General features: G+C 40.4%; 1 protein-coding gene across 4 annotated transcripts in view; it reads left to right on the top strand.

Annotated features, from left to right (window-relative positions):
• Positions 1-23043, top strand: part of rptor (regulatory associated protein of MTOR, complex 1) — a 287229-nt gene that overhangs the window by 149714 nt on the left and 114472 nt on the right. For all 4 annotated transcript variants that reach the window (XM_049571490.1, XM_049571494.1, XM_049571491.1 and 1 more), the window contains exons 9-11: positions 4249-4349; positions 8563-8707; positions 18447-18522. In XM_049571490.1, coding sequence (XP_049427447.1) covers positions 4249-4349; positions 8563-8707; positions 18447-18522 — 322 coding nt within the window. The remainder of the gene's footprint in view (positions 1-4248; positions 4350-8562; positions 8708-18446; positions 18523-23043) is intronic.

Genomic DNA, 23043 nt, shown 5'->3' with positions numbered 1-23043 from the left:
GCTGGTGAGTGTATGTTCACCTAAACAAATTAAACGTGTCATTGTTGGTCCAATTACGTATTTGGAACTGTCGACTTGAGACTGGGTGATTCAAGATGCCATTTACATCACAGTGTAATATACCTACAGTTTGTGCTTACAGATATTTGATTGGCTGCCGCAGTTTGTTGCAGGATGATGTCCCATTGCATGGTGGCAAAAGCTTAGCCATGTTCAACACATTGTCAGGCATGGTGAAATAAATCTTTTTTTCTTTCTTTTTTGCCACAGTGCTAATCTTGTCCTGAACACTTCCAATTTTAAGTGTCAACAGGGTCCTTGTCTGACCATTCCACTTTATGCACAGAGTGACTTGGAGAGTAAAGTAGGTACATGAGTAGGTGCTGTGTTTGAGTGTCTCATTACCTGCCTTACACCAAAAAATTCTGTAACATTGGTTAATACATAAATAATAGGAACTAACGGCAGAGATAGAGCGAGACTAGCATATCTCAATGCGTGTAACAAGGTGCTTTACAAAATAGAAAGATACTCTAAATAGGTATCAGTGTAAATATGAATAAAGCAGGATAATACAATACAGCTCAAATGGGTGCAACAAGAAATTGTTACAAATTTCAAGTATTTTGTATCGATGACACAAACCGGAACACCTCTGAGGGCACTTTTCCAGCCCATTCAATAATTCAACCATCAACAGTGTCTGTCCATCCATTTCCCAATACACCGTCCTTCTCCCTCCTCAAAGATATTACACTGAATGGATACTGAGCAAGGATATGAACTGCTGAGTGTTCATCCTTAGTGCTGACTTGCCAAACACCTTTGGCAGCCACTCAAAGTGCTCAGGAGCTGGCCAGCCCTCATGGTTATACAGTGGGCTGGTACCTGCCAGGAGTTTCGTAGCTGCTAATATTTGTCACTTAGAGGAGGAAATGGGAAGTTTAGGGCAGGAAAAGGTCATACTCTGTGTGTGTAGTTAGAAGTCATTTGTTGGGCTGCTGATGGACTTTATGTGCCAGCTGCCAGACTTTGGTGCTGAATATACTTTGTAAAAGTCATGATTAGCTCTTATTGTTTGGTATGGCAAGTTATGTATTATGATATAGTTAACTGTCAGTTATTGTTAGATAATCTACATAAGCATATTTAGTGCTTTTATCTCAAGACAAAGACATGCTCTTGGCAGTGCTGCAGCACACCAGCTGATGATAATAAAGCCACAGTGGAAACTGAGTGTTTGGGAGTGACAGTGGGTGATGACATTTCTGGTAAGGCAAGAAAATTGGAGGGAAACATTTTAGCATGTCAGTGCTGCGCAATGAAAAAGCTAAATGTGGTCGTAGTTACATGGTTCCAGTTCCAGTTCATTATATTGGGTGTGCATAGACGTATCCTGTGATAACCTTGTTCGTATATGGTGTGTAACTAAAAGTTTGTATTGTCCATTAGTTGTTGTGTTTCATAATGCATAATTCTTGGACTGATGACCAAATGTTTCCCAGTGTTTCTCCAACTGTCGTCAACATTTGACTGGGATAACCCAAAATCACATGGTGCCTACACATACATACACTGTTTACTGCAGAAACCACAGCCGTTTCCAATTCAGCATCTGAAACAACACTTCTCCTCCGAAAGTTGTGCTCCATGCAGAATCTCCTGCGTGTGTCTTGCCACTCTCAAAAAGTTCACAGATCAGGTCTGCAAAAAGCTGGAGTGAGGCCATAACGAGGCTACAAGCAGTTGAGAATGGAGCGCTCCTCTGCGAAGTTCAACAGTTCCTCCACAGATCTCCCAGCATTCCCCGAATTTATCCACATATCGCAATAACATAACAAAGAAATTAAAAACTTCATTTTCACATTCTTCTGTTTTAATTTTAAAACAAAAAACAACTACAAAATGTGTGATTTCTGTTGTTCTGTTTTCCCGTTTTTCTGTTTTTCTGATTTGGTTTTGAAATGGAAAAATGAAAGAACAAAGGGTGGACAGATTATACTCTACCCCCAAAATGATAATTTGTAGATCAGTTACTCACCACATGCATGTTAACTCGAATTTTTGAAAATAACTTTGTTTTTCTCGCATGCCTCCAGGGCGAACAAAGAATCCAAAAACAGTCTCGATGGATTGAAGTCAAGGAGTTTGCGTTTAACAACAGCAAAACTATATCAAAACATTTGTTTACAAATTCTCACACAACTCCTGCTGTATAATCCAAGTCTCATTTATCCAGTCACATGCTCAGTGCTTCACAAACATGAGCATTTTTGCCTGAGCAAAGGCACTCAGCTGTGCGCTCAGGGCACGCTACTCACCCATGCATGAGACTGTTTTTGTGAAAGTGTTTCAATTTGTAAGGTTTGTGTGAAAATGCATGTGCTTGTCAAATACTGATCATTCAACAGAATGTATGAGACTTGGATTACACTGCACGTATGACTTAAATTCTCTAAGACTTTTCTCGGTTTTCGGTTTCTTCATTCACCGTGTTTTAAAGAGTTCAAGTTAATGTGGGGTGAGTAATCTGGGGTCATTTTGTGGGTGAAGTATTCCTTGAAACATAGAAACACATCATTGCCTTTAAGTAGCATTGTTAGCTCTAACATTCAGTGTGGTAAAAGTGTTTAAAAGTGCTTTCTCTTATGTATTTTAATGTTTGCTTTCATCTACTCATTAATTTAAAGCATATTATCCCTTTACTAGGACACAAGTGACTTACTTGCTCACATTAACTGTAATATCTGAGCCAGCTAGTGTTTGCCCTTATCCTCCTGTCTGTTGTCATAGCTTTACATTATGTTTTATAAAAGGCAGATGCCGAGGTGTGGTAAAGGCAATTTTCTCGGCTTAGCTACAGTGATTACTGTCATTTCGTCCTGGGCTTTGTCTGAAAGATAGTTCCCTGCTCTCATTTCCATGTTGCTTCCACTCTCCAGTCACAGAATAACTACAATCTGATTTTGTAAGCGCTAGACAATGAGCAGAGGGTTTTGTAAAAACAGGCGTATGGTGCCTGGGTTTACACATCTTATGTTAGTTTGGCTACTGTACTATAGTCATGCCCACTTTAGACTTAGGAGCATTTTAGTACTTTCTTAAATCCTAAGACAACTGCTGAATGTTTGATTATTGGAATGAGATGTCAGTCACTGATTCTGTTTCTTCACTACAGTCAAGAACACAGGGATGATGTTGGATTTTTTTCCAATATCCTATATGCCGATATACGACTTATTTATTAACTGTTAACCGATACAGATAGCGATATTGATACATCCATGTTTTCCCCACCTAATTTTTAGTGATCATCAAGTGTCTTTGGAAGTGTCTCAAGTTAGACCCAGAAGAATGAACGGTTAGGGTTTACTTTCAGTGCGCCTGATGTTCTGCTGCTCCATCTGTTCCAAGAGTGTGCTCTGCTCTCAGACAGTGTGGTGCTATAAATAACAGAATGGTATATGTATTTAAACAGCACTCCTAATTAATGGTTCAGCTCCAAAAATAGAAACTATGTGGCAGCAGGTGTTTTGATCATGGTGGGCTGCCACAAATAAAATAATTTGTGGAAAAACCTGCAAGTACCCACCAACCCAACTACCCACTTATCCAACTACCTACCTACCTTACTACCCACCTACCCACTTACCTACCAACCAACCTGCCATCCTAACTACCTACTTATTTACCCACCCGTTTATCTATAAATATTCAGATCAGTATAGATAAATAAAGCTTTTGAGTCATTCAGGTGGTGGGAAGAACTGCTACCAGCTGACCAGATGCTGTGGTCAGTTTGCAAGTTCACAAAATTAAAACAGAACTGGTAAAAATCAGATTTTCCTGAACAAAATGTGTTAGCAGTGGTGAATGTCATTGACAGAGTAACAGTAAGTAATCTTTTATTGAGCTGGTGCTTCTGGGATTAGTTAATGTCTGTATGTACATCTCACAGATCTTAACAAAATGCTTCATTCTTTATCTGCTTGTACCTGGTGTGGCTCTGTCTCTCAGCTCTTGGCCCTACAGTATCTCTCGTGTGTATAAGCGCACATGAATATTCAAACTTGCTCTCATTGTTAGTCTCTCTGAGTCAGAGCCCAAGTGCCTGTAAATGTAAATGTCTTCAGATGTGTTGTGATAATAGTACTGAGCAGTTGCCACTTTGTGCTCTGAGTCAACCATGGGACATACAGTGAGCGCGGCTGACACACTGCCATCTGTGTTGTGTTGTGTGTGGTGCAGGATCCCTGGCAGGCTCAATGACAGACGCACTCCCCTCGGAGAGCTAAACTGGATCTTCACAGCCATCACTGACACCATTGCCTGGAATGTGCTGCCTAGAGGTGAGGCTTTAAACACACAGAGACACACACATTATGGATGCACACTGCACAGGTAAATTTGTTTAATCAAATCTCACAATCTGACAGAATTTACTACAAACTCGGATATTATTTTTGTTATTTTGGCCATCATTTCCATCAGTAATGATGACATTGTACTCACCAAAGTAATTGATGAAACATGGTGGACATTTGGAACATGGTGACATTTCTAAAAAGAAGCTCCAGAAAAGAGCAAGCAACAGGAATTGTCAGCCAGTTAACCATTTTCTAAACCCCTCCTCCTAAAAATGTACACTCATAGCTTAGCAACTATAACTAGGCACTAGGTCTGGGGCTGCATAAATGTTCGAAGGGTAGTGTTTCTTTTTTGTCTTTCCAAAAGCACAAGCATAGGAGAAAAAGTAAAGTCCCTGTTGGTGCTGGTCACTAATGATCAGCCACTCCAGTAGGTTACAAGTTACCAGCCTCGTAAGGTAATGACAAGCCGCTCCTGTAGCAGCTTCAGTGGGTTGTTAGCCTTAGCATACTAGTAACCAGCCTTGGAAGCTCTTGACCAGCTGCTCTTGTGGCCACTCCAATGGTTTACTAGCCTTGGCATACTACAATACAGTCGCTGCTCCACTGGGTTGCTAGGTTAAATGCATGAGTTACCACCTTGGTCAAATTATAGCTGGCTACTCATTTCCCAATGCCAGCCTCTCGGCCACCTGCGCCTTCTTATCATTAGCTAGATCAGTAGCTGGCTTTGGCAAGGATATAGTCTCTGCCAACTTCTCAGCTGTCTTACTTTTGTACTTTTGATGGCTAACGTTAGCAGCCTTTCGGATCTTTGGAGGTTTACCCTTTCTAAACCCCAGCCAGTGTTACCATATTCCTACATATAACCTTCTTCTACATGGAACAACCTTACCTGTATACTACTTATCTTTATACTTACCTGCAGTGCTATGCTGATAAGAAAATACCTTATCTGAAATCAGTCATAAATATGGTTTAAAAAAAAAAAAAAAAAGATCTTGGAAAGGTTTTAAATTTAAGTGTCTGATACCTGTAGACACCCTGCTCTTACAACATTAAAACATACTGTTTGAAAATATGAACAATAAAGAATAGATCTGACCTCTTCCTTACTTGTCCAAGTATGTAAGCTGAGTGGAGACACATAATTGCATTTCCTAATGTAGTGAAGGATTGAACCGTTGTACTCTCCCTCTGATTGGCTACGTCTTGATTGGTTTGTTTGTTTAGGTTTAGGCAAGAGGGGTGGGATTATTTAGGGTTTGGGTAAGACTGTCGGGGTGAGCCAATTAAAGGCAGAATAGCGTGAGTCTAGTCCTTGCGTCCATTCGCAAGCCAATCAAGGTCATGTTGGAATAAGATAAAACAATGTGAGCTTTCATAACACGAGGACTAAGGCTGTTTCCTTATTACATGTCCTCTAGAACAGTGGTTCCCAACTGGTCCAGCCAAGGGGTCCAGATTTCTCATTAGTCATCACTTCAGGGGCCAAATACATTTAACATTATAATTGCGTCTGGCAATGTCATCATGCTAGTTTGCGGTCTCTGTCAAATAGTTGCCCGTTAGCTACTCATTCTGCAGCAGGAAACAGTACGTCAAAATAAAATCTCTGTGCTGGAAAATCACTGTACTTCAAAATAAAGTGAGGTTGTTTTTTTTTTTGTTTTTTTTTTTTACAAACTTTACACATCTGTGAGTCACTTGTGGTCCATTTGGAATGGATGGTGATCCATTTTTGGACTGTGACCCACCAGTTGGGAACCACTGGACTACACAGTGGGGTTGATTAAGCATGATTTCATGTAGGTGATCAAGTGACATCAATATTTAAGACTCTTTTAAGATTCTTATTTTTAAAGAGTCAGCTTGGAGCTAGCTTGCTTGCTACAGCTGATCAAATCTGCCAGTGGAATTTAGGGTGGCAAATTCAACAAGTATTGGCTAGAAATGAGAAGCCTGTTCTCTTGCTCTCTTTGTAACCAACTGTCTATTGTTTCAAAAATGCTATGAATTGTTTGTTTTAAATCATTGCAAACTCTGTGCAGAGATATGCAGGTTTCTGAAGTTGTTGGACATAGTTATGGTGGTGTGGTAGTGTTCTCAAATGTGGCATTTACTTTGATGAGTGCAATTTTATCATAACTGGTAGAAACTGGGCTAACACTATGAAAATAACACCCATGTACTGGTGTTATTGCTGTTGAAGGTGATGGAAAGACACACTTGTTAAGACACACTTTAGTTTTGAAAGCGTTAAAAACTTTATTTCAACATGTCTAGCCAATGATGAAAAATGAAAAGAGCCGCATGTTTCACCTCACTGGGAGCCCAAATTAGGGCAGCTAATAAAAAACAGTAGTGAAGCATCAGCAATACTAAAACTTTGAGAAGATCCCCAGTGGTTGAAAAAAGTGAAGATATTGATATAAAATGCCAGGAGTGCAGTAAGTGCAGGTTGGCTTCTCAAATGGAGATTAATTGTGTTTAGAGTGTCAAGCGCAGTAACTGGGGAGATCATTTTAACCGTAATTTGGCGACCGTAACAGGAAGTATGCACACACATACACACTCCAGCCAAAATCTGTATAGTGACAAAACAAGCATACTGACACACACTGCCACTAACCATTACCCACGGGCTCAGCTTACCTATTTGGAAATACTCACACACTTTTTTTTTTTGACATGCATTTATATTTTGCATGCAGCATGTCTCTCATTGCTCACCTGTCTCTTGTATGCAGCTCTCTCTCTCTCTCTCTCTCTCTCTCTCTCTCTCTCTCTCTCTCTCACACGCACGCACGTACGCACACATGCACGCATGCACACACACACACAGGCACACATAGACTCCCCTGAATCTAACTATCCCAGCTAGAATAGAAATGTGACAATGCTGATGGCTGCCAAAGCCTTTTAAACCCCCGGGGCTGTGCTGTTAATGAAGCAGCCCACATCAGAGAGTATCCCTGTAATGAAGGCACCACACACTTAATCCACACACACACTCTGTCACCTCACACACACAGACACACAGCTGCACAAACACTTCAACATTTAAACAGCAGAACACTAACAGCAGGCACAGGAGTTGTCAGACACTGTCTCTCATATAATATCCCCGACACACACTCCCTCACACAAACAGTGGAATCACAATCATAAGACAGAGATTGGCATGGGATTGGCTTGGCCCCGTTAAAGTGAATTAGTGAGTACATTAATGAGCTGATGAAAATGTGACTGCGACCCATTGCTTTAATCTGCATATCACTGTCCTCTATATTCTGTAAGCATACACACAAATGACCCTGTTTTTCTCTACGCGTTGCTCTAATTAAACTTCTTTCTTTTACCCAGTTTTGGTTTTCATTGACTCACTCAACTCCCCATTTTCCCCTCTTGTAGTCTCTCCATCGGTTCATCCTATTCCTGTGAATGTGATATCTGAAGAACACTTTGAGGGAATTACTTCAATTTGGCACAAAGTTAAAATGGGACTCAACACTAAACTGGTTAGATTTTGGTGGTCAAAGGTCAAGGTCAAGGTGACCTTATCTGTCTTATTCTTGTGAACGTGATATCTCAACAACACCTTGAATTTCTTCAAATTTGGCATGATCGTTCACTTGGACTCAAGGATGAAGTGATTAGATTTTGGTCTTCCAAGTTCAAAGTCACTGTGACCTTGAATCTGTCTCATTCTTGTGAATGGAATATCTCAAGAGGGCCTTGAGGGAGTTTCCTCAAATTTGGTACAAATATTCCCTTTGACTTGGATATCCAAAAGCTGACCTAAAGGTGAACTCACTGTGATGACATAATGCTAATAAAACCCTTTTTTGCCATTACTCAACGTCATTTCTCAGGAACAGAAGGGTAGACATTTGGTCAGATATTAAATTGGTGACTTTAATCTTTTCAAGGATCTACACAATCAGACACAGTTTCTTTTAAGAACGGTGGACATTCTTGAAAGAAACTGTGTCTGATTGTGTAGATCTTCTGTGCTGCTGGGGTTAAGAGGTTTGTGAAGAATCCATGTTTTTACAGACACGGATATTAACTGTAAGGGCAACTTGACCTGATTAGACAGAAACATACAACTGCAAATTGGTAATTCTAGTTTATTCATTCACTTCCCCTTGTCTCTTTCTGACATGATGCATGATTTCTACTCTGTCTTTAGATTTGTTCCAGAAGTTGTTTCGTCAGGACCTGTTGGTGGCCAGCTTGTTCCGCAATTTCCTGTTAGCAGAGAGGATAATGAGGTCATACAACTGCACACCCGTCAGCAGTCCCCGCCTGCCCCCTACATACATGCATGCAATGTGGTAAGACACACAGAATTGGAGGTTGATTTTTCATGCACACAGATACACAGATGTCCTTGGCTTTGCAGAGCAAAAGGCAAGAGGAAGGAGGCTTTGCTTTGTGTTCATACACACTGAATTTTAAGGATTGACAGACTTTCTAATATACATTCTTTGATGAGACAAAAGACAGTGTTGTGTTATTTATGATATGTGTATTTAGTGCTATGAAATGGTTACTTTTAAACAGACATTAAGAGATTAGAAAGTGCTTTTAACTTGGTCAGTTTTGCACAAATAACAGAAATGCCTCGGGGCCTGTTTGCCCTAAAGTCATGGCCTCATTTATTGTATAAAAACTCCCCTCGGAAACAGTTTTCCACTGTACTTGATGTACAGTACAATGTACTTTGTGTTGTTGCAATCATTTAGTATGGTTTTGTATTATTTTTAATACCATAGGCAATAAAGTTCACCAGGGATGACTTTTTTCTGTAGGCCGACGTGAAAGTAGGTGTCGCCCTGATTTCTTTGTTAAAAACCATGTCAGATTTTCCCACAGGATCTTGGATTATTACAGAAATTAAGCTTGGTGGCAACCAAACAGTTTAGCCAGAAAGATAATCTTCACAAATGAATATGACTATTATGATAATGGTAATGACTATTATTTTATTATTAATTCAAAAACACAGAATTGCAAGAAAATAAGCAATATTATTTATATGTCAACCAGTTTGCCTTCAAATATTCAGTAACAACTAAACAAAATATATATATATGTATATATATATATATATGTATATAAAATCAACAGGTGATTTTCTTCTCTTTTAGCAAAATCCTAAATGGTTGAGATGTTTTTTTTTTTTTCCACCTGGACCTTTATGCTCTGCCATTTATCCTGTAATCATCACGCTGTAACCTGCGACAGGCTGTTATGCTACCATAACTATTGCACAGTCACATATGTGTAGTTTTTTTTGTCAAGCTGCGAGCATCACGTAGGCTTACATTACCAAAGGTTCATGACAAAATAACTTGATAACACTGACCCCCGTGTGCGCATGGCGAGAGAGGAGAGGGAGAGACGCTGTGCTGCTGCCAGAAGAGCCGCTGAATGAGTTCCCTCTGAGCTGCAAGTTGCTAAAAGAAGCTGAGAAGTCCGGGGCTGTTCTTAAAACAGTCAGGACGCCCAGGCCTAACAACATCAATATGTAAACAAGTCGAAATATCACAATATGAATTTTTCCTATCATATTAAAAATTAGACCGGTATTAGCGTGATGAGATGATATGGCACACCCTCACTGTAGAGGCTAAAAGTGTTTTGTGACCAGGCTGTAAACATATTTATTTCTGCTGTAAAGTTTGGCATTTTGACATGGGGGATCTATGGGGATTTATTCTGTTTTGGAGCCAGCTTCAAGTGACCATTCAGTGAACGGCAGTTTTTGGCACTTCTGCATTGGCATCATTTTTCAGCCTTGGAGGTTGACGCATGGTTTTGTAGTCTGATATAGTCACTTGTTAGCAACCCCCTTTTTTAAAATGCATAAAAGCTTCAAAATTCATGTATTTTATGTCGTAGAACAAAACATGAAATTTTCTTCAGCTTGTGTTAATCACAGACCTTGTTTTAGGCATCTAACCAAAATCCCGCTGAGAAAACCCATTGACTTTGAGATGAGGGAACCAGGAGTGCTAAAATGCTCACTCATTTATGGGTTTTAGAACTCCTTCCAGGAGCACTCTATTGGAAAAGCATAGCATGTTTTGTCAAAGTAAGATATTCTGAGGAATATTCATACCCCCATTTCGATATCACTATCAGCTCTGTGCATTCAGCAGCACAGGCTTTGGTCCAAGACATGCTATACTTAGCTTAGCGCACAGACTGGAAGCTGAGGCTAATGGCTAGCTTGTGTCACCAAAAGTGCCTTTAAACAACTCCAGAGGTGTTATATTGTATCTTCTACTGTACACATTGTATCCTGTGAATAAAGCACATGTAGGGATAGAAAACAGGACACTGGTTTAACAAGAAGCTAGCTTTCCTGTTGGAGCTAATTACTAAGCTACAGCAGCAGATGGTGGTGACTGCACACAACACCTCAGTATCTCAGTCCTCACAGTTGAGAGGTCACCAGCCTCATACACTTTCCTGACTCTCAGCAAAACCCAGGTGAGGTTTCTTTAGTGGCTAGCTTGCTAGCTTACAAATTACAACATGACAAAAGAGACCATTTTTATTAGTTGACAGGTGTTTTCCTCTGTCCTTGGAGGCTAGCTCTTCCCTTTGTCCAGTTGTTAAGCTAAGCAAGGCTTAACACCCTGGGTCAGTCTCTCTCCTGATTTAACAGGGAGGACGTTGATATTTATTCTTCCCACAAGCTCTCAGCAATAAAGCAAGTGTGTTTGCCACAATGTCAGGGTATTCCTGATAGAGGCAGAACTGTGGTTGAAAATAGTGTGAGAATGGAACAGATAGATTTGAGGGTACAGAATGTGGTTACAAAAAGATAATTGGTATCATAAACAAACTCAGGAAGCCTGATTTATTTCTGTGTAGGTTGTTAAAGGTAGGATTTTCCTAAAAAAAAAATAAAAATGTGTAGACTCATACAGAAATAATGCCTCTGTCATCACTAATGACCTACCCTCAGTGTGTGGTTGTGTATTAACTGCAGAGACTCTGCCCTCTGCCTGTATTTTCTTCTTATCTTCTTAGTTTTCCGTATTTGAAATTCCTAGGCACAGCATGCAGGTGAAGTTGGGACATTTTAAAAACGTAGCGACCAGGTAGTAGCTGCACGTATCTAAGAGGGAGTTAAAAAAAATTGCGCACACAGCATCAAAAAAGAAGACAAAATTATTGAGTAGAAATACCAAATGGACAAAGCTCGCTTCAAAAGGGAATCTGTGGTTTCACTTTCACTGGCGATACTGAATACAAACAGTAACTGACAATTTCTACATATTGTACTCTTAGTTTTGCACTGTCACCACTTGTTACTGTATGGTGCATTATCATGCCCATAAGATTGCTTTCACTGCACTTGAATAAGCAATGTTATTGCCAACAGCATCACAGTGAGACCTCACATGAAGAGCATGATTCTCAGAACTGATTGATTCTTATATAAAGGGACTAAAGTGGTTCATCAGTCATTAAATAAACAAGTCATTGTATTAAGTAACATCTGTTTCCCATATTTTAGGCCTCATTTTTCACACAAAACAGAATGAAATGCTTTAATTACTCACATAACTCCCCAAAATAAATGCTGTTGAGGAAGTGTGAGCCAAAGCATGTAGGTGTTTTGCTTCTACATAACATATGCAGACACCAGTATGCAGTAGAATTTCTGCGATGCAGTTTCGCAGGTTATTTCTGTATGTTGACTTTTGCCAGGGTTGCAGTTATGTGTTGCTCACTGCTTCATATCAGAAGCAGATATTGCAGTGTTTTCACTGACAGCAGCCTCAGTCAACGTGAATTCCGTGCAGACAGACCCAAAACATGTTGCAAATGGAGTAAGGGCACTGTTGTTGCTTCATCCACCCACACACACGTAACCTGCAGCCGAATATTTCCACCTTTGACTGAAAGCTACAAGATAACAGTTGTTCTCTGGGGGATATTAAAAGGCTTTGTGGGACATGGTGGACATCTCTCGCTGTGTTAGACATGGCAGATTTAGGTTAGAAGCAGTGTTACCACCCAAAATAAAACAATACCAGTCTTTAAAAAACCTTTTTTACGAGTAGTAAACAACACAAATCTAAGAGTTTAAAGCTCAGTTTAAACCAAAGATACATGACAAGACAAATTGAAACTTGCAGCTACTTGCAATATGCCAGTCTGTAATGTTCTGCAACCTGCTAGTTTCCACCAATGTGACTAGATGAGACAGTGTATCATCTCCATAGCAACGACTCTCTCTGCTTCCATTGTAACTTGTGGCTTTTCAGACTTTTTATGCCTCTGTGCAGGCGATAGCTGTGGCCGGAGGCAATCTGTTTTCAGGTTGTCTGTACGTACATACAGACATCTGTCTGTCTGTTCATCTGTCCTTTCTTGTGCACCTGTTATCTCAAGAACACCTTGAGGGGATTTCTTTGAATTTGGCACAAATGTCCACTTGGACATAAGGATGAACAGATCAGGGGGTGCCCACTATCTCACCTGGTAGAGCAGGCGCCCTATGGACAAAGGCTATGGTCTTATCACAGCAGCCATTGATGCCACTTGTAAAGCTTTCCTGTCCAGTAAAGCAAAAAAAAAAAAAAGTTAAAGGATGAACAGATTAGATTTTGGTGGTCAAAGATCAAAGGTCACTGTGATTTCATCCGTCTCATTCTCGTAAACATAATCTCTCAAGAAGGCCTTGAGGGAATTTCATCAGGTTTGATGTGATGCTGATGTGATACAAAGTATCAGTATGTTCAGAGGGGCAGTATACTACCTGCAGCGTCTGTGACAGTCGTCCTCCTGTGGTGTTCAGAGGAAGAGATGCTGAACTCAGTGTTAGAAATAAATTGTAAACAGAGGCTTTGACTGTGTCCCTGTTGCCATGGTTATGGTAACAGGCTGATACTATTATGTAGCCAGTGCATTAATTCAGAATGTTGAAATGACAGTTTCATGGGAATGACTTGGCAAGTGTCCATTATCAGTTTTTAATGGACACCCTGCAACCAATCAGAGTTGAGTTTTCACCCAGATTATGGTATAAAATAAGACATATGTCTTGCTTGGTTTGCTCATTCAAATAACATACAGCAGCTCTAAATTGTATAAATTGGTGCCAAGCGTAATACTTTGAACACCAGCCAATGGCATAAAAGTGTAGAACTTGTGTGCATCTGCTTTTGCTGTTACAGCACGTTTCACAACATAAACACTGTATAAAGTAAAAATTGATGATAAAGTACTTCTGCCTGGTTCACTGTGTGGGCTGCCATGTTGCCATGTGTTAATGTCCAGAAACTCAGGCAAGATAGTTCTTGCCCAAGTTTGCAACTTGGAATTCTAAGAGTTTTTTTAAACAAGTTTCAATTACAATAGATTGCAGTATTTAACCAGCCATTGGCAGCTTGACATGAGCCGCAGGTGACACAGCATCAACTGGCTTGAGTCAAGCTGAGACGGGCCAATTTACACCCTGGAACATTGTTACATGGTTTCGTCCGGACAGACCGGGAATCTGAGGTCTGAATGAGACGCAAGAGTGTGGTCCCTTTTACACACAGCTTGAAACACAAGTTCTACAGTAATAGTGTATCTTCCAGATTTGACCTCCATGTATTGTCATTACGAGAATTGTGTGCTGACACACAGAGGTGCTGAAAAGCCACTGATTTCACATGCTCCTCCACACTGTGTGAGAAACATTATCCCATCATCTATCTCCCTTTAGTTACACAAACACTTCTCCCACTATCTATTGTTCCCATCTTGGTCTTCTATAAATGCCTCCCTCCATCTCTCCCACTCATTATCTGGCTCGTGTTTTTTTTTTTTTTTTTTAAAAACACTCTCTCACTCTCTTTGCCTGGAGGAGAGACTTGTTGTGTAACACCCTGGCATCACTTGTTATAAAGAACACTGCTCCTTGCTCCTTGAGCAAGCAATAGTCTTTCTTTCTGGCTTGTACCCATTATTTTAGATTGTGGGTATATTGCACTGTTTACCGCCGAAGAAATTGGGAGTTGCACTTTGTTTCAGAGCAGCACATGCAGTATTAAGGAGGACAGAATAACGACAGAGAGGTGTTTTAAGAGTGTAGGAAAGAAGACTGAGAGAACGATAAAAAATGGAAGTGCCAGGGATAAAAGGCGAGTAGAAAAATAAAAGTTTGGATCAGCATAGATGGGAGGGGGAGGATGATGGAGAGGGGGTATTAAGCAATTTGGGGGCTCGTTGATCGATGTTGGTGCCTGAACACAAACAGCAATTGTTATTCAAATGGAGCAGAATAGGGGAGAGCAGATAAACCCAAGGCTGATTACTCCCCTGTGGGCAGTTAAAGTGTGGGTGAGTGTGTCTTCTTTATACTGTATGTGTGTGTGTGTGTGTGTGTTTGTGAGTGAGCGTCGCTGCACCACTCTGTGCAGGCAACAGGAAAAAGAGCTTAGTCAGCCGCCAACTGGTCCCCTACACTCCTCTGTTGTCGGCCGTCCCCTCATCTCACACACCATGCACACACACATAGACAGCTTTTGGTGATGAGTTACTCATTCATATTGGCAGGCATCATCCGAGTTACTGCTGTCATTTCAAACGGTGCGGCAGCCTCCTCCCTGTGAGCATGTCTTTGCTGATTAAACTGCTCTATCTGCTTGTTTCCTCACTGTTGGATTACATAAACACCAGTGGGGATGAATATTTGCCGAAAAAATTTCTACAGTTTCTGATTCTAATACTTAATGTCATGAAACTTGAAACATACCTTTATGATACTTGACGGAAAGCACATGTTTTGGAGATGGTTATTTTATGATTGACCTTTACTTGTGTCATCTTGATTTTATTGTTATAAACAATGGGACCAAAAAGTATATTTACCTCTTAAATACTCTTGTTAACTAAAAGGGTGTAATTGGTAGAGTCTGGAATTGTCCCTACCAGCTCCCTTGCTATCAAAATGGCGGCAAAGATTATAGAAACAGGGTTTTTATGCCTCTGCATCAGCGATAGGTGTGGCCAGAGACATTATGTTTTTGGTTTACCCATCCATCTCTCTGTCCTCTCTGTCTATTCTGTTCTATTCTATTCTATTCTATTCTGTTCTATTCTATTCTATTTTGTGCATTATTCCCTCTAGGTTTATGTCTGGTGGAGATAATTACAGGGGAATGTACAATCTTACTATAGGATTTCCTTATTTCAGTGCTTTCTTGTGTCTGTGGATACCTCAAGATGACCTTAAAATCTATTGTGGTACAAAATAAGAAAAAGATGAGATCATTCTTCAACACCCAGCTCTACCCTCAGCTGTTAAATATCTTTATTTGTTTATGTTTGTGTGTGTGTGATGAACTTTATCGCATATTACAAAACAAACAGGCCAAACGAGAACAAACAGACAATAAGAAGAACCACAGAAACAAAGTTACACTGAATCCTATAAGGCTAATATAATCAAATGAATCTAACTCAGATGAGTAAAATAGCATTAAACCAACTTTACACATGCATTTTTCAAAAGGCTGGACACAGAATCAGCACTCCACATGAGTTAATAGTACATTCAGTGGCGCCGCTACTTCATCACGTAGAAAGCTCAGAGGAGATGACATTCTGAAGAAAAATAAAGTCAAGTGTGATGGAGAGAGAATGAGGTTTCCACTGAAGTGGAAATCATTTGCTTAGCAGCGGTCAGTCCAGATAGCACAATACGATGGGGTTGTGGGCACCATCACAGACAACAGCTGAGACATTTGAATCTGACACTGTGTAACTTTTGCTGATCAGCTAGTATTGGAAAAATATAAGCACCATACCCTTGTGTATGAAATGTTGTTTTCCCAAACACTAAACCTACCAAAGGGTTACTGGTCCCAGTCTGTAAATGACTTTTCCTCGCAATTAACAATCACCACTTGGACCCGACTACATTGGTATATTAGTGATTTTACAGCCATGCTGTAAACAAACATTTGCTGTAGGAGATGCCCAGAAAATAAGTTAAATGGAACAGAAACAATTCACAAAAGACTACACTGATATGTGCACAGAGAAGTGCCAATTCTTTAATGTTTTATAGTCTTAAAATATTTCAGAAATATTATGTATAGCAGCACCAATTGTTTGGGAAATTTAATGTAAATACATACAACATACATACGAATGCAAGCAAAGGTCTTTGCTTCAAATCCGTTAGATAAGTTTTGGCTCAATCGGTGCGCACACCATCAATCTGAATTACACCTGGTGTCATTTCTTTAAAGCCAGACCTTTATATGGCAGGAAAGCTGTTCTTAATAATGCAGTAATGTCTGTTTTGCACTGTTGACATTTTTGTTGGAAGGCTAAATGTTGTGCCTGCTGCAGTAGCAGCTGAATTTATAAATGCCTGAATTTGTACCAGCTGACATGAATCCTGGAATAAATTGCCTGTTTGTTGACTTTTAGAACAATTTAAAAGTGGTTGATGGAGCAAACTTAGAGCCTAGTTTTCCAATTACGCAGTAGTGCTTTTTCAGCCACATACCGTACTGTACTGTACGTTTGCATGACAGCAGTGGATCAATTGCACCTTTGAAGGGATACTTCAGATCTTTTGAAGTGGGGTTATATGAGGTTAGGGGCATAGCACCAAAGTCTGCTCCTGGATAATCAGTCCCGCTTTTCCCCCCTTTATGAGGTACTTATCCATAGTCAGTGTATTACATAAAGTAACTGTCATGCTCCCAGTTTGGAGATACAGGCTGGAGTCCAACATGGAAGCAAAGCAACCTACTGCTGTGGAGAGGTCGGCAACAAAATGTATTTTAGTGACCAAAAACAGTCCCACCTAAAAAATATCAGTTTAGGTGAACGCAGTATTGAGAGTAATTTCACTGCTTTATCTTCCCATCATCCAGGCCATTATAATGGGGGAGCCATTAACAGCTTCAGTTCCCTGTCTATGCTCTCGTCAAAGCCACCTGACTCCCTTGAAAAAAACAGTAAATTTAGCTTGCTGAAGACAGGAGCTGCCAATGTACTGCTGCTTTGACTAGTTTGTGTTGTGTGACTTTGGGGAATCAGAACTAACCCTTTAAACACCAAGGTCAAACAATAACACAAACTAACTAACTGGTCGAAGCAGCAGCAGCAGTAGGCCAGCAGCTCCTGTGTGCTGTCACTGTCTAACATTAATGTAAAGCAGTGAAAATATTCTACATATAGTGTGCACTTGATCTGATAGTGATTTTTTTTAGGTGGCTGAAATACATTTTGTTGCTGACCTCCCACAGCAGTAGACTGCTTAGCTTCTATGTCAGATTCCAGCCTGCTTTTCCAAATCAGGGTGTGCCAACTGACATCTACTGTATGTAATACACTGACTATGGATAAGTACCTCACTTAAAAAAATATATACTATCCCTTTAACACTGTGCTGTTGACCAGGAGTGCAACTCTATTATATGTTCCCATCTTATAGGAAAAGCAGTTTAAGCAGCAGAATGAATCTCAGACAGAGTGAACTCAGTGTCACTCGTTGAGCATCACATTACATCGCAGTACATCAACTGGGAACATGACTCAACCCCTAACTCATGCTAACTGAGAGGGAAAAGCCCCACTGAGGCCCTGAGCTCAATTTGCTGCAAGAAAAAGGAGCGGGAACGTGGAAGGAAAGAGAGACAGACAGACAGACAGACTAGAGAAGCTGCGATAAGGTTTGATGTGAGTTACATAACCCCATGAATTAGATATGATGACCATGAGAGAACGCTGGTGTTTAGAAAGGGATTAAAGGCTCCTTGCTGCCCTCCACAGGACCTCGGGCTGGGAATTTAAAGAGGTGTATGTGCATGGGGAAGATGCGAGGGAGAAAACGTGTGCAGAGAAGAATGAGAGTGATTGGTGGAGTGGGGAAGGGAAAGCAATGACTGGGGGTCTTAGTGCTGAAATGCATTTGTTTCTGTTGCTGCAGGTCAAAATGACATTCTCTTTGCATTGAAACAAATGTGTGCGGTTTCGGTATTCCTTAATAATTTATGTGATCATTCTAATGTGGTTTGTGTTTCTGTCACCTCTCTACAGGCAGGCGTGGGACCTGGCCGTGGACATCTGCCTCTCTCAGCTGCCTACCATCATCGAGGAGGGCACCGCCTTCAGAGTAAGTGTGTGTATGTGAGAGAAAAACAGACGTTTTCAGCCTCACTTGAAAGGTGGAAAGATGCTCGGTTAGTGGTTACTGGTTATCTAGTATTGATGGATGGCTCTTATCTCGGATCTGTCCACCACTGACGCCTGTAAACATTAACCGTTCTTGTTTGCACTGCAAGTTCTCCACCACCAGCATCTACAGCATCTCTATTAATCTCTCAAACACACACTTGCACACATTCATTCCCAGTGGATTACACAGTAAAACGTCAGGTCCAATAATTCAAGTGTGAGTGCCAAATAAAAAAGAGTTGCTGAAACTAGCGGCCCTGCACTTTCAGCCAGTTTGTTGTTATATTTACTGGCATGGCAGGGGACTATGATGGAGATGCTGAGTGTAATGGAAACACACTGCAGGAGGCTGATTGAACCGATGATGACTGAAGATATCTGGGTCAACACAAGAAATTTTATGTGTGTTTGAGCAGACACTCACCAGATGCTGGACAGACCAGAGAGCAACTAATATGTGCTTTGTAATGTAAACTAATCAGAAAACTCAGAAATCAGAGAAGGTGAGACCAGAGCGGCTTTCCTTCCATGTTTGCACTTTTATCTGAGCCTTTTCTCTCCCCCACCTGGCCCTCGGAGGTGGGCATCTTCTCCATCGCTCCCCTGGGAGCAGTTTTCCATCCTCGATCCTCTTCTCTTTTCTCCTGCACTCTGGCCGAAAACACTTACTGGCACCGTAATTGAGCCTCTGAGGACCACTAAAGGAAATCTTCCCTTTCTTTCTTGCTCCCTCTTTCAGGAGCCTTTAATCCTCCTCTGATGTGCCTCTTTTTCTTGGTCCGTGCCACAACTGAATTTAGAACTGCAGAAAAAATAAAGTACATAGTAGATTTTACATATTTTAACCCTCTACTGCACCCTTTACTGCCCCCAGTCTAAATATATGTTTTGTTTCTTTTTGCCATATAATAAACACCAAGAAAAGTGTGATTCCTGTAGCACAGGTCAAGGTGAAAATAAGCAACATATGCATTATAAAAAAATACATATGGTTCTTGTTTCTTTATATATATAAGTGTTTGTATGCCTCTGTGCCAGTGCCCTGGCCAGTGATGTAATGTTTTTGGGTCATCCGTCCCTCCCATTCTCATGATTGTGATAGCAGAAGAACACCTGAAGATTTTTTTTTTTTTTTTTTTAAATTTGGCACAAATGCTCCTTGACCAGCAATTTATCAATTAGATGTTGGTGGTCAAAGGTCAAGGTCACTGTGACCTTGCATCTGTCTCATTTTAGTGAAAGCAATGTCTCAAGAATGCCTTGAGGGTATTTCTTCACATTAGGCACTAATGTCCACTTGGACTCAACAATGAACTGATTAGATTGTGGTGGTCAAACGTCAAAGTCACTGTGACCTTGCATCTGCCTGATTTTAGTGAAAGCAGTATCTCAAGAATGCTTTGAGGGGATGTCTTCAAATTAGGCACTAATGTCCACTTGGACTCAACAATGAACTGATTAGATTGTGGTGGTCAAACGTCAAAGTCACTTTGACCTTGCATCTGCCTCATTCTTTTGAATGCAATATCTCAAGTAGGTCCGGAGAGTTTCCTCAAATTTGGCATCCACTTGGATTCAAGAATGAACTGATTAGATTGTGGTGGTCAAACGCCAAAGTCACTGTGACCTTGCATCTGCCTGATTTTAGTGAAAGCAGTATCTCAAGAATGCTTTGAGGGGATGTCTTCAAATTAGGCACTAATGTCCACTTGGACTCAACAATGAACTGATTAGATTGTGGTGGTCAAACGTCAAAGTCACTTTGACCTTGCATCTGCCTCATTCTTTTGAATGCAATATCTCAAGTAGGTCCGGAGAGTTTCCTCAAATTTGGCATCCACTTGGATTCAAGAATGAACTGATTGATTGTGGTGGTCAAACGTCAAAGTCACTGTGACCTTGCATCTGCCTGATTTTAGTGAAAGCAGTATCTCAAGAATGCTTTGAGGGGATGTCTTCAAATTAGGCACTAATGTCCACTTGGACTCAACAATGAACTGATTAGATTGTGGTGGTCAAACGTCAAAGTCACTTTGACCTTGCATCTGCCTCATTCTTTTGGATGCAATATCTCAAGTAGGTCCGGAGAGTTTCCTCAAATTTGGCATCCACTTGGATTCAAGAATGAACTGATTAGATTGTGGTGGTCAAACATCAAAGTCACTTTGACCTTGCATCTGCCTCATTCTTGTGAGCGCAATATCTCAAGTAGGTCCAGGGGGAGTTTCCTCAAATTTGGCATCCACTTGGATTCAAGAATGAACTGATAAGAGTTTGGTGGTCAGAGGTCACTGTGACTTTTCCAAACATCCAGCCAAAGTGCATCAAATACAGGTGGAGGAAGGATCCATTTTCAAACGCCTAGCTCATAATACATCTCCCGTTACCCCATCCATATATAGTCTATTATAGTAATTTATTCAGGTTTCTGAGGTTTCTTGCATTTTTTCCCTGTTAAAGGGTTTTTTGGGGAGTTTTTCCTTATCCGCTGTGAGAGTCCAAGTACAGAGGAGTGTCGAAGGCTGTGGAAGTCCTCTGAGGAAAGTAGTGATTTGTGATATTAGGCTTTATAGATCAAATTGAAATTGAAGTTAAATTCTAAACAATGCTGTAGCAGAATGTTAATTTATATACTGTACTGACACACATAGAAAATTCTGTTAGTTCTGTTATTATTTTGTGCCAATTTTTTCTCCCCAAAAGAACCAATGAGAGTGCTGTTTATGTACTGGATCGATAAGCAGTATTGGTAAGAGAAGTAGTATCTTTAAAATCTTAATGATACCCATCCCTAGGTCAGATGCTGAATTGGTGACACTAATCTTGGGTGTCCACCTTCAAACCGTGCTGACTGTACAGATCTTCTGTGCTGTTGGGTGGAAGATACGTGTGAAGCATCCATGTTTTCACAGACATGGGTGCAAGTTTTAAGTGCAACTTTACTGGTTAAGGGAGGCTGTTCATAATACATTTTGTAAACATTGGTTGCTTGCTTTTGGTTGTGAAACTATAATGAGTATCACATGTTTTGCATTTCCTTATGGCGGTACTCTCCTATCTCTTTGTTCCATCACATAATTTGTAGAATGGTGCTTGTACTGTCTTACTCATCATACTATCTTATTCCTTTTGCCTTTAATGGATAGGTTAAGCGAGTAAGACAGTTAAGTGTGAAGGGGGAGAGAGAGAGGGGGCAAATGACATGCAGCAAAGGGCCGCAAGCCGGAATTGAATCCAGGCCGCTGTAGCGAGGACAGAGCCTCTGTACATGGGGCACCTGTTCTAACCACGAAGCCATCATTCTTGATTTAACAAACATTCAACTCTACATGCATTATGAATAGCGATTTCTGTGTGTTGGCTCCTCCATAAACGTACATGCCTCTCAAACCTGACTGTAGGATCCATTCTCCCTCTGTTATTGTCTTCAAGCTCACTGTTCCTCACTCTCAGCAGAACAATGACCCCAACCACTCAATCTGGTTCCTTTACCCTTTTAGACCATAAAATATGCTCCTTTATTCATTATTAAATATTTGTAGATAGCAAAATCCTGTTTTTGTCCCCGACACTTTTATAGTCTTATCAAGAATTTTCTACTAAAACACCAAGCCAACTGTTAACCACACGAGAAAAGCGAGGAGTTGATACTGCATCTGAGTTGCCTTCAACTATGACCACTTCTAAGAGCATTGGGCCTCATCCACCAGCTGTTCTTAAGAAGACATTTCTTCTTGAACGGCACCAATGTTTTCTTATTTGGGTTTTGAGTTAGGTGAGAACAGAATCTATGCACACCAACAGCACACTTAACGTACATTTTAGTGCTAACATGTTTGTACAATATATTTAGTGATTGTGTTTTCTTCATTTCTACATTGGTATAACATTAAATGAATTAAATTACTATATTATTTGTATCATTTTTGATATTACTAATAGATATTTTCCTTATTTTACACTAAACACATACTAACACTTTGATTTACTTAAGTTATGTTAATTGAGAACCGTGCCATCCAATAATTAGTGATTGATTACACTATTTTCAGCCCAGAGTAGACCTCGGTCTCATCTTAGGTCTACTCACACAATTTACTGCTGCTGCAGGATGTTGCAGGTCATGCCCTGAGGAGGGATCTTTCAGGACATTATTGATCTATTTGTAGAGAGTGACAAGGGCAAGCCTGCCCCTCTCTAGTGGTCATCCTCCTTCTTCTGTATAGATATATAGAGAGAGAGAGTTTACTGAATGAGTAATAGAATCCCATGCATCATTTTTTGTTGTATTGAATATCCTCTTCAGCTTTGACATTCACTTCCTGTAGAAGTACCTCCACTTCAGGGCCACTGAATTTTTTTTTTTCTTTTTTTTACATTTGGAGTCCGGTGTTCCACCCTCTTTACACTTTTGTTTCGACATTCTTGACTTAATTCTCTCAACTTTTCTTTTCATGGC

This window comes from Epinephelus fuscoguttatus, linkage group LG3, assembly GCF_011397635.1.
Source record: "Epinephelus fuscoguttatus linkage group LG3, E.fuscoguttatus.final_Chr_v1".
Taxonomy (NCBI): Eukaryota; Metazoa; Chordata; class Actinopteri; order Perciformes; family Serranidae; genus Epinephelus; species Epinephelus fuscoguttatus.
Note: the sequence above shows the minus strand (reverse complement) of the source record. Positions and strands in the feature narration are given on the sequence as shown.